Here is a 12,792-nt window from a genome sequence, read left to right on the forward strand (position 1 = left end):
GAGAAATAACAGTGTCAAAAGAACTTGCAAATGCCCACAAGTTAAAAACAAACAAACAAAAATACAATCCTAAAAAGGTAATTATTATTTAAGTTAAAATCGAATAATAACTCCCCACTATCATGACTCCAATTCTGCCTTACAAATCCGATTGGACCAGAGTATGTACATGTGCACAGGTAAGAGCTGGAAGCACAGGGAATCTAGGTCGGAAAAACCCGTGAAGACCAATGGTAAGAGTAGCAAAACCAGGAGGGGCAGGGGAAGGTGGGGGGGGGGGAAAGGGGAAATCGATCACAATAATCTACATATAATCCCCTCCCTAGGGGACAGACAACAGAAAAGTGCCTGGAGGTATATATTGGTCAGAGTAAGACATGACAAAATAATAATAATTTATAAGCTATCAAAGGTTCATGAAGGAGGGTAGGAGGGAAAAAATGAGGAGCTGATACCAAGTGCTCAAATAGAAAGAAAATGTTTTGAAAATGATGATGGCAACAAATGTACAAATGTGATTGACACAATGGAAGGATGTATGGATTGTGATAAGAACTGTATGTGATAAGAGCTGTGTTAGTTTGTGTTTGTTGATAGAGAAACAAATGCACAGACACTTGTGTATAAGAAAAAGTTTTGTGTAAAGAATAATTGCATATTAAGAAAACATCCCAGCCCGGTCCAGATCAAGTCCATAAGTACGATATTCGCCCATATGTCCAATACCAGTCTTTATATTCCGCTTCAGACTCACACAACATATGCAATTATGCTGAATGCAAGAAGATTACAGGCCAGTGGGTGGAACGTCTTGTGGATCCAGCAGCGGTGGAAGCATCTCAGCCTTGGCGTGGGTCTCCACCTGGCTCTTCCAGCTCCAGGCCTCTGGTTCCATCAGGATAGTTCCATGTGGTTTGTCGAAAGGATAGTGAAGCAGAGAGTGTGTCTCCTGCCTCCAGGGAGAAAGACAGGAGTTCCCAGAATCCCAAGGAGATGGCCATGCCCACAGAGAGGCCTCATTGACAATGACCTGATTGACAGGCTAGACTCCCTTCCTTTGCTCAAGTTGACAGGAGATTATATAACTGCCACAATGACTAATATGTACGCACAACAGAACAGAACATCATCTGAAGCTGCGCAGCCTATTCACCAACCCATCTCATTGCGGACCCTCGACATATCCGTTTCCAGGCACTAGCCTTGCCCCTAATAATACTTCAGTTGCTTCTACTCAAAATAGTGGTTAATAGAAGTGGTGCAGGTACAATTTGTGATTTTTCTTGGGGTTTGGAATGGGAATCACCTGAGAGATACATGTTAGAATAATCAGAGCATGCACTACTTAGGTTACTCAGGTGGCTTTAACTCAATTTTCCTTTAGCGACTAACTACTCCAGGGGTGGTCCTTCAACTAACAGCTTTGGCATCTTCTGGCATACACAGACACCTCAATGCCCCTCTCTCCCAAACCAGAAGCTGGGTTCTAAAATGTTCACCAGGTGATCATGAGTGTCATTAAGGTTTGAGGAGCACAGTTTCTAGCAGGCAATGGATTTGAACTTAGAATCACAGACTAGCTTGGTCTTTGTGTAAAGATTCCCTGCCAGTAGTTTTTCATTATTTGTCCTCTTTCTTTTGCAGAAATAAGAGGAATGCAGAACTTTCTAGAAGGACTCACTGTCTCCATGGAACAAAGAGAATGAATTCACCCGATCCTTGGAACCCACCAGAAACACAGTTTTGCTTTGCTTTTGTTAACAATTCGTGCCCTAAAAATGTGAGAAACGTGTTCAGTGTGTTCGCCATGTATGTGGTCATGATTGGGGCTATCGTCATGACCATGCTGGGCAACATAGTTGTCATCATTTCTATTGCCCACTTCAAGCAACTCCACTCCCCAACCAACTTCTTGATCCTCTCTATGGCCACCACCGACTTCTTGCTGAGCTGTGTGGTCATGCCCTTCAGCATGATCAGGTCCATAGAATCCTGCTGGTACTTTGGAGACCTCTTTTGCAGAGTGCACAGCTGCTGTGATATCATGCTCTGTACCACCTCCATTTTCCACCTCTGTTTCATCTCAGTTGACCGCTACTATGCCGTGTGCGATCCTCTACATTATGTCACCAAAATTACCGTTCCTGTCATAGAGGTGTTTCTATTTATCAGCTGGTCTATCCCTATCTTTTTTGCCTTTGGCCTGGTGTTTTCAGAATTAAATTTAATTGGCGCCGAAGATTTTGTTGCCGCCATTGACTGCAAAGGTTTGTGTGTGTTGGTATTTAATAAGCTCTGGGGCGTGTTGGCCTCCTTTATAGCGTTCTTTCTCCCTGGCACAGTAATGGTGGGCATCTATATACATATCTTCACAGTCGCCAGGAAGCATGCCCAGCAAATTGGCACAGGTCCTAAAGTGAAGCAAGTTGGGTCCGAGAGCAAAACAAAAGTCTCATCCAAGAGAGAGAGCAAGGCCACCAAGACGCTCAGTATCGTCATGGGGGTGTTTGTCTTGTGCTGGTTGCCCTTCTTTATCTTGACGATCACAGACCCTTTCATTGATTTTACAACCCCCGAAGACTTGTACAATGTCTTTCTTTGGCTGGGTTATTTCAACTCCACCTTTAATCCCATCATCTATGGCCTGTTTTACCCTTGGTTTCGCAAGGCCTTGAGAATGATCGTCACAGGGATGATTTTCCATCCGGACTCCTCCACCCTAAGCCTGCTTCCTGCACATGGTTAGGTGATTCTCCCCCACGCCCCGTAAGACTCTTTGGGGGACAGAGAAACCTGGATGCAAAGACGTGGACTAATTTAGAAAAGACACTCTTCTAGTAAGTGTGTAAGCCACCTAAGTCTGACTCATAGGTTAAGAATTCCAGGTCAAAGCTAAGCAAGTAGTTCATGTCTACAGTTTTGAGGAATGGTAACTCCAATGAAATAGCACTCTGTCAAGGCTTACTGGTTTCTGAATTACCCCAATTAGGGATTTAGACTTTCACTCGGTGGTTTAAGTCAAACAAGGGTTTTTCTTCTTTAACATGTAAACAACATCAGAAAAGAAGGTTTAGTAAGTCTTCCCAATAATTGGCAGCCATGCATAATTGAGACTATATATGTCTCTGTTTCATGTGTTTGTTTTTTCACTTTACTTTGTTTTGATTTCAATGTAACATGCAGTAAAAGAGAAAAAAATGAACGGGATTTATTAGCCTTCACCAATCTTTCTTGAGATGGTTTGAAAATATCTTAGAAGTCTGTGTTATGGAGCATGTGATTGGCACTGTTGTTCCTTCCAGTTTTATTGGTTCTGACTTAAGCATTTGTTCCTCCCTCCTCGCCCCCCCAAAAATTATGTGAGGTTTGTGATATTTTGAAAAAATGAACTGTTTTATTTTTTAAAACGAATGAATAAAGAAGAAGTTTAGGGAAATAATTTTCTTTCAGTCAATACATACTTGTCTTCTGTATATAAATTCTGCCTGTGTGTACACATACAGGTGGTGTCCATGCCTAGGAGAGCGTGCACGCACATACTAGCTATCCAAGAAGAGTAACTTCATTCAGAAAACTCAAGTCCTTTACTTCTCTCAGAGTTTTAGGAAAACAGTTGTATTTACTGTATTAATGAATCTCTTATCTATTTCCTTTCCCCCTCCTCATATACCATACATATATTTCATGACATTCTGTCCTATATTATAGTCTCTGAACTGAGAGAATTTACCTTTGGAGCCATCTGGCCATGCCTGCAGACATCTTTGGGTGTGGCTGATAGTTTCAGTGTAGAGGCCAGGGATCATGCTAAGCATCCTACAAAACTCAGAGCATCCCCCAGACTCCCCCACCGACAAAGAATTATTTCACTAAAAAATCTATAGTGCTACAGCTAAAGAACTTTAATCTGATCTACCCTCACAATTTCCTTTGCCAACTCGATGGCACCTAACAACAACAATGAGCCTGTGACGGTAGGGGATGGGAGTGGCGTTGTGCCAATAATTCCCAAACACGCGGGGAAGGAGTGTGTGCTCCTCTGATCACTGAGTTGGAGAGCCTGGGTTTTTCCCACTGGCAACAGCCAGCATTTGAGGCCTTATTTCACAGTGGTTACATATACAAAGTTACATATACACAGTGGTTACATATACAAAGTTACATATACACAGTGGTTACATATACACAGTTACTCTATGTCTTCTTGGGGTTGCCCTGACATTGTCTTCAGGCCTTCTTATTCCCCCTAGGAACATCATCAGATAGAGGATAAACGAAGGGTGAATTTATGCTGTGATCATTGCCAACTCTTATCTTACTAAAAGGCTTTAACAATTTACAAAGAGGGCTATGAACATTAGCTCAATTGTTTTTCAAAACAGCTTTGCATGTTCTTCCTAGGCAAGGCCAAGAAGACCTGAAGGACACTACCAGCTTTCCTAGTCCAATCATCCCATTTTTGAGACTCACCTAAGTTGAATGGAGCGCTCAGTAGCGCAAATTGACCTCACCCCTTTTTGCATTATTAAAAATAAAAACCCTAGGCTACTCAGCAGAAGATATTTTTGGACAAAACAACAGCTCACAGTCATTCGTTGATTCTGACTCTTAGTAACAGTATGGACCATAGTGCAACCCCTCCTGTGTGTGTCTGAGACGGCAATTCTTTACAGGAGCAGAGACCCTCATCTTTTCCCCGTGGGACTGCTGGTGTTTCGAACTGCTGACTTTACACTTAACAGCCCAATGTATAACCACTACATCACCAGGGCTCCTATTTTTGGACAAGGGAGAATAAAATTGTCAGAAAGATAGAAAGGTGGTTGTTCAGGAATTACATCTTTCCGAGATACGAGATGGTGGAGAGGGCATGGCTTTAGGGGTAGCACATATCCAGACCCCAACTTGATTCCTTACTCATTGATGGACGATCTTGGACAAATAATTGCATTTCTAAACCTTCAGTTTCTAATCTATAACATGAGAATAATAGTACTTTCTATGTTATTACAGCAGTCACGAAGACTAGACGTTCAGTAGATTCTTATCATTTATTATACCTCTTTTTCTTAAAGACTTAATAGAGCTATTTTTCAAAGGAGATGTTTTTCCACAGATCCTTACAAAAGTGAGATAAATTGTCAAGGTTTAGTAGTTCTTCTAAAATATTTAACAAGCCATTGAATTAATTATCACTCCCATGTCTCATAACTGATTTTGTGCCTGGGAGTAAGAATAAAAGCTTCTATTTAAACACATATGATTGAGTGGTGTATTCTAAGCCTTCTTAAAATGCTTGCTTATCTAGGACATAATCAATCATATTCAATATGTGATTCTTGTGTGCCACGCATGATTATAATGGCATTGGGTTATAATGGCAAGTCACACAATCCGTCGTTTCAGGAAAATTATAATGGATAGTAAATAAACACACACCTGCAGTCCAGTGTCTCAGGGACGACTATAAAAGTGAGACATACGGAGCATGGCACCCACTCATGGGACTTGTAACCCGTTCTTTGGGAAATAAGGACTGATTATTGCAACATGTGTGTGCAGTGTTTAGGTGCTATCAACATATAGTGGAGGGGTTTTAAAGAGAATTTTTAAAATTTTATGCAACATACATGGTTTTTAGCACACTAGAGTAAAACATGAATTCTTTAAAAGCCACTTAAAGAACATTATGAAAAAGAAACTTAAAATAAGTATATATTCAATGCAGGGTAAAAGTGCAGGAAGATGCAAGATACAGGAAATAGCTAAGTCTGCTAATATTCATTTGCTTTCTACCACATTCTAGGAGAGTGGTGTCATTTACCTTATTTAAAAGTCACAACAGCTCTTACGGCATCTAAATCATAGCTGATGATCCTCAGAGAAGTCAGACTTTTTAAGGATTATACAGCTCCCATGTAAGAAGCAAGATTCAAACTCGGGTCTCTCTCAGCAAAGTCCATGCTATTTGCATTATATTATTTTCTCCATCATTTACATTTATTTTTATCAATATTAGCTTGCAAAGAGATTTCTAGAATCCTAAGGTTGTTTACTCCCCATAATAGTAAGATCTGATACCCATTTGGTGGGCCAAGATTCTCCTATGGAGTGATCTAACATAATGTGGTCTGCCCCATGGTGGGCCCTTCTGTGAAGCAGCCAAGCAATTGGGGGAAGAATAGGGTAGAGTACTACTTCCTTAAGCTGGTCACAGCCTTGATATAATTGAGGGAGGGTTTATTCAAGACATGGCCTACTCTTAGTATAAACTTAAACATACTGGCATCAAGTTGATGCCAACTCATGGGGCCATATGGGACAGGGTATCCCTGCCTCTGTGAGTTCCCGAGGCTGTAACTCTTTACTGGAGTAGAGCCCCATCTTTATTCCACCAGAGAGGCGGGTGGTTTCGAATTAGTGATCTTGCAGATCACAGCCCAACTTGTAATCACTACACTACCAAGGCTGAACATTTTGTGGCAGGTAGCGTATTTCTTCTGCTGGATCTGGACCCTGCATCTGGCTTGTCTACCTCTGCATCTGTCTTGCTTCTTTTCCATCAGCCACTAAACCTCCAGCTTGAACCAGACTGGACTTATCCATTTCTACAATTGTGTAAACAATGTCTTGATATAATCTATCTATCTATCTATCTATCTATCTATCTATCTATCTATCTATCTATCTATCTATCTATCTATCTATGACACTGGCTTTGCTTCTCTGAAGAAGCAGACTAACATACTCCCAAAATAGGATCTGGAATTACTTCCAGTTCTTTAGGAGAATTGTTTTTTTCTCTTCTTTATGTTCAAAGAAGAAGGAAAAAGGAATCCCTTTGTCAACTCTGGGCTGACAAAAGTGGATTTCTGTTTCAGATCACAAATGTTGACAAAGTTAATTATTGGGAACTGAGTCACTAACTGCCTATCACAAATATGATGAGGGTCCTCAGCTACATTTTTTCCTTAGAATACTCCTCTCAAACTTTCTTACCCATGACCAATATTCAGAGCTTATTTCATGGGACTTGGATATTTCCCTGCCTGGAGAAACCCTAAAAGAGCATAAATTAGCCATTTTGCATATCCCGCAAATAACTCCCTTCCCTCATTCCCCATCCCCCACTTGTTGGTCAGTTTCACATACTGTGGTGGCATGTGTGTTGCTGTGATGCTGGAAGTTAGGTCACTAGTATTTCAAACACCAGCAGGGTCACCCAAAGTGAACAGGGTTCAGTAGAGCTTCCAGACTAAGAATAGGATATGAAGAAGAAATAGGCTATTCACTTTGGAGGAAGTAGCTTCTGAAAACTATATGCACAGAAGCTAAACACTGTCAGACTCTGAAAGCATTAGAAGCAGTATATCAGAAACAGGGCCCAAACGCGAGCCCCTCAGTTTGGAAGGCATTCAAAACATGTCTTCAGAAAAGCTGCCTTGTCAAGGTACAGTCCGTAATGAGGTGGATGGAGGAAAGACTCTGCAAATAAAACCTTCGGAACCTTCATTTGTCCATGAGGCACAACTTAAACTGAGAAGAAGCACTTCAAAAATCTACTAATAATCGGAACTTGGTATGTGTGAAGTATGCATCTATGAAAAGTAAGCGTTGTAAAAAAATGAAATGGAACAATAATGAGTTGAAATGCACTGGTGTTGGAAATTTAGTTTCAGAAAATCATATAGTTCCTCTGCTCAGAATGAAGATGGATGAGGAATGGCATCGTACTCATCATCGTCAAGGACATGTCAGTGTCAATCCTGAACTACAGTGCTGTCTGTGTTAGGATAATATCTATCCTCATACAAGGAAATACAATGAATATAATTATTATTTAAAACATATGCACCAACCACTAAAGCTAGGGGTGCAGAAATTGAATTTTACCAATGTCTTTAGTCTGAAATAGATGAAACATGCAATCAATATCCATCGACAATTATTGATTATTAAAGTGCAAACATTGGAAACAAAGAGGAAGGAACAATATTCAGAAAATATGGCCTTCATAATTTAAACAAAACTGGAGCCCTCCTGGTAAAAAGTTGCAAGATCAACAACTTCTTCATTGCAAATACCTTTTATCAACAACACAAAAATTGACTACACAGTGGACTTCTCCAGCTGAAATACAGAGACATCAAATTGACTATATCTGTGAGGAAAGATCATGGAGAAATTCAGCATCAGCAGCTAAAAAGCCAAGAGCCAACTGTAGAATAGATAATCAATTGCTCATATGTAAGTTCAGATTGAAGCTGAAGAAAATTAAAACAAGCCCTTAAGAGCCAAAATATGGTTCTCATATGATATGAGTATATCATATCTGAATTCTGGAACATCTTAGGAACAAATTTGATGAAATGAATATGAGTGACAAAAGATTTGATGAGCTGTGGGATGTCATCAAGTAAATAGAACATAAAGAAATAAAAAAGTTATTGAAAAGTCAGAAAGATAGAAAATAGCATCATCAAAGAGGAGTTGATACCAAGGGCTTAAACAGAAAGAAAATATTTTGAAATTGATGATGGCAACATATGTATAAATGTGCTGATACAATTGATTTTTGAGCGGTAAGAGCCCCCAATAAAATAATTTATAAGTTAAAAAAAATAACAGCAGCATTGGTGTCAGAACAGTCTCTGAAATTTGCTCTTAATTGCAGCACAGCTAAGGCAAATGGAAGAAATTGTGAAGTAAAAACGCTAAACAGAAAAATCTCAAATGACAGCTCAAGAAGACCACATAAAATATTATCATGAGATGTGCAAAGACCTAGCATCACAAAACCAGAAAGGGAGAGCACACTCAGCATATCTCACACAGAAAGAACTGGAGAGAAAGAAAATCAAGACTTGAGTAGTCTTATTGGAAGATTCTAGGAAGAACACCAGTCTGTGTGATCATGAGGTGTCAATGGGATCAGGTATCAGGCATCAAAGACCCAGAACAAAAAATCATACCAATGTGAATGAAGGAGAGGGTAGAGTGGAGATCCAAAGCCCATGTGTAGCCAATTAGACATCCCCTTACAGCAGGGTCACGAGGAAGAGAAGAGCCAGTAAGGGCATAGTGTAACACCAATGAAACATACAACTTTCCTCTGGTTCTTTAATGCTTCCTCCCACCTACTATCGTGACCCCAATTCTAGCTTACAAATCGGGCTAGACCAGAGCATGTACATGGGTACAGAGAAGAGCTGGAAACACAGAGGTTCCAGGACAGATAAATCCCTCAGGACCAAGAATGAGAGTAACAATTTCAGGAGGGGAAGGGGAAGGTGGGGGAGAAAGGAGGAACTGGTCACAATGATTTACATATAACCCCCTCCCAGCAGGATGGGAAACAGAAAAGTGGGTGAAGGGTGACATTGGTCAGTGTAAGACATGAAAAATAGTAATAATTTATAAAATATCAAGTGTTCATGATGGAAGGAGGGTGGGGGAGGGAGGGGAAAATGAGGAGTTGATACCAAGGGCTCAATTAGAAAGAAAATGTTTTGAAAATGATGATGGCAACAAATGTACAAATGTGTTTGACACATTGGATGTATGTATGGATGGTGATAAGAGTTGTACAATCCCTTGATAAAATGATTTTTTTAAAGAAAGTTTCTAAGGGAAAATATTGAATGATGCAGGAAACAGCAAAAGAAGATGGAAAGAATATGCAGTCACTTTACCAAAAAGCACTAGTTCAGATTCCACTTGCAGGAGGTAGCATATGAGCAAGAACTGATAGTACTGAAGGAAGGAGTTCAAGCTGCACTAAGCTCATTAGGCAAAAACAAGGCTCCAGGAATTGATGGACTACCAATCAAAATGCTTCAATAAGTTGATGAAATGCTCGAATTACTCACTCATCTATACCAAGAATTTTGGAAAACGAACTGACTGGAAGAAATCAATATTTGTACTCATTCCAAAGAAAGGTGACCCAACAGAATATTCATATTATAAAACACCAAGTAAAATTACATCCAAGTAAAACTTTGTTGAAAATCATCCAAAAATGATGACAGCAGTATATTGACAGAGAATTGCCAGTTCAGGCCTGATTCAGAAGAAGACTTGGAACAAATGATATCAAATGAATCTTGGCTCAAAGCAGAGAATACCAGAAAGATGCTTTCTTGTGCTGTTTGACTATGCCAAGACATTCAACTGCATGTATCATAAAACAAAAAACTATGGGTAGAAAAATGGAATCCTAGAATACTTCATTGTGTTCATGTAGAACCTGAACTTGGATCAAGAGGGAATTGTGCAAATAGAATGAGGGAATACTGCAGTGTTTACAATCAGGAAATGTGTGTGTCAGGGTTATATTCTCTTACCACACTTAGTCAATCTCTGTGCTGAGCAAATAATGAGAGAAGCTAGGTTATATGAAGCAGCGTTCAGCATCAGAATTGGAGGAAGGCTTATTAACAACTTGTGATATGTAGATGACACAACCTTGTTTGCTGAAAATGAGGAGGATTTGAAGCACTGGCTGATGAAGTTCAAGGATTTCAGCTTTCAGTAGGGATTTTGACTCAATGTCAAGAAGACCATAATCCTCACAACTGGAGCAATAGGTAGCCTCATGATAAATGGAGACAAGGTTGAAGTTGTCAAGGATCTTGCTTGCTTAGTTTTGCTTGAATTGATTGCTCTACAATCGAGTCTTGAAGAAGCAGCAGTCAAGAGATCCAGCGATGTATTGCACTGGGTAAATCTGCTGCACCTGATCCAAGCCATGGTATTTTCCATATCCTCATATGCATATGAAAGTTGGACACTGAATAAGGAAGACCAAGATTCTTCAATCAATGTATTTGAGTTATGGTGCTGGAGAACATATTGAGAGCACCATGCCCTTTCATTAGGTGATGTTCAACAGATCTCTCTTGGAAGAACTACAGTCAGAATGCTTTTTAGGAGCAATGATGAGGAAACTTCATCTCAAGTACTTTGGACATGTTGTTAGAAGAGACTGGTCCCTGGAGAAGGAGAGAGGCACAGCAAGAGAGAGAAAGCTCTGGACAAGATGGATGGACACACTGGCTGTATAGATGGCCCAAAGAGAAGAACAGGTGTGAGGACGGTGCCGAACTGGGCCGTGTTTCCTCCTGCTGCACAGGTTGGTGCTGAGATGGAGCAGCTTGAAGGCACCTGACAGCAGCAGCGACGGCATTTTTCATTTCTAAACTACATCAATTCCTCGACAGAGGCTGGCTTTTGTTGGTGCATCCATGAATCCCCAGAGTATGGGTGAAAACTTAGCAGATATGGAAGCCAGTTACTCTTCTGATTGTTTTGTCACCGAAATGCATTCCTGAAGGTCAATGGACAGAGGTAATAAGGACCTTCATCTAGGAAGATGAGTACAGGAGACTGTGGATTTGCATGATTCTCTTCCTGGCTCAGTATACTATGGGTCATCATTGTCATCAACAGCTTCTAGCACTTCATGCATTTTAGTTAATGAATCTTCACAATAATCACATGAGACAGTTGCCAGTATGTTTATTTAATGTCTGGACATAAAGGAATTGGGTAATATCTGACAGTGACCATATACTTAAAACAGTTTTATAAAATTCTACATTCCAAAATGAGCTGATGATTATATAATGTATCTAAGGAGGTTTGAGGAAATTCAATCCACGGCCTAAATCACTTTTCAAAGTTTTTATCTTTGGGCTTTCTGCCAATTATAGGACCTTATGTCGATTTTGCACAGATCCTTGGTGAGATTAAACAGCGCCATAGGATTTCCTGGCTGATGGTATGTGGGTTATCAGTGGTACCCTAAAGAAGTGTCACCAAAAAACAAACTCACTGCCATCATGTCAATGCTGATGTATAGCGACTCCATAGGACAGGGTAGAACCATCCGTGTGAGTTTCTGGGACTCTAACTGTCAGGGAATGGAAAGACCTGTCTTTCTCCCAGGAGCTGTCATGGTCCATGATAAAGTGACACTCACCTTTGGACTGATTATGTTATAGAGTCAGAAATGGAAAACATGTGAGTTAGCACACATTTTCCAGCAGCCACTGTTCACAGGATGTTTGTGCAGAAAAGGGGGTTGTCTGCTAACCCCACACAGTCTTTGTGACTTGCCCCACTTCCTCACACTGGCCCCACTTCCAGACGTAATCTTTATATCACCTTACAAAATGTCACTTTGGCAAGTGTCCATTCCCCATGGCCGTGTAGAGTCCTTCTCGGATCTGCAGGCTTTTCCAAGAGACAGAGTCAGCAGAAGAGAATGCATCATTTTTTCTTGGATATATATATATATACCTGTGAGCTGCAGGCAGGTGGGTATAACTGTCTGTACTGTCACCATAGGGGAAAAGAGGGATAAATAAGTTGGCTGATTGGCACAGGAAGTGAGAGGAGAGGATTGTAATGTTTCTGTTCCAGATGGGCCACTTCATCTACTAGGATTTCTTAGAATAGCACAAAACACACACGTTTAAAATGGGTGTCACAGTAACTCCAGTCTGGAGAGTCACACACCTTCCGTTCACAATCAAAAAGGCTCATGACTAATTGTTCTCAAATATTTTTCATGTTGGAAGAAATGATCATAATTAGCCCCCAACATGTAAGGGATATTGGAAACACACTGAACATTAAAGAGATTAGGTAAATCAAGTTGGTGGTGTTTGGTTTTTTATTTCACTTCTAATTAATGGTCAGAATAAGTGATTATGTATTGAGACTACACTCCTGAACAACGGAGACTTGTGAACAGTGCAAACTAGGTCCCTTGATACTCCGTTGATG

At 40.3% G+C, this 12,792-nt stretch overlaps 1 protein-coding gene across 1 annotated transcript; it reads left to right on the top strand.

The window, feature by feature from the left end:
• Positions 1–1,702: 1,702 nt before the first annotated feature.
• Positions 1,703–2,746, top strand: LOC142452698 (trace amine-associated receptor 4). The gene has a single exon (XM_075553920.1). The coding sequence runs from the start codon at positions 1,703–1,705 to the stop codon at positions 2,744–2,746; it is 1,044 nt and encodes a 347-aa protein (XP_075410035.1).
• The last annotated feature ends 10,046 nt before the right edge of the window (positions 2,747–12,792 follow it).

The sequence above is a fragment of the Tenrec ecaudatus genome, chromosome 7 (assembly GCF_050624435.1).
Source record: "Tenrec ecaudatus isolate mTenEca1 chromosome 7, mTenEca1.hap1, whole genome shotgun sequence".
Taxonomy (NCBI): domain Eukaryota; kingdom Metazoa; phylum Chordata; class Mammalia; order Afrosoricida; family Tenrecidae; genus Tenrec; species Tenrec ecaudatus.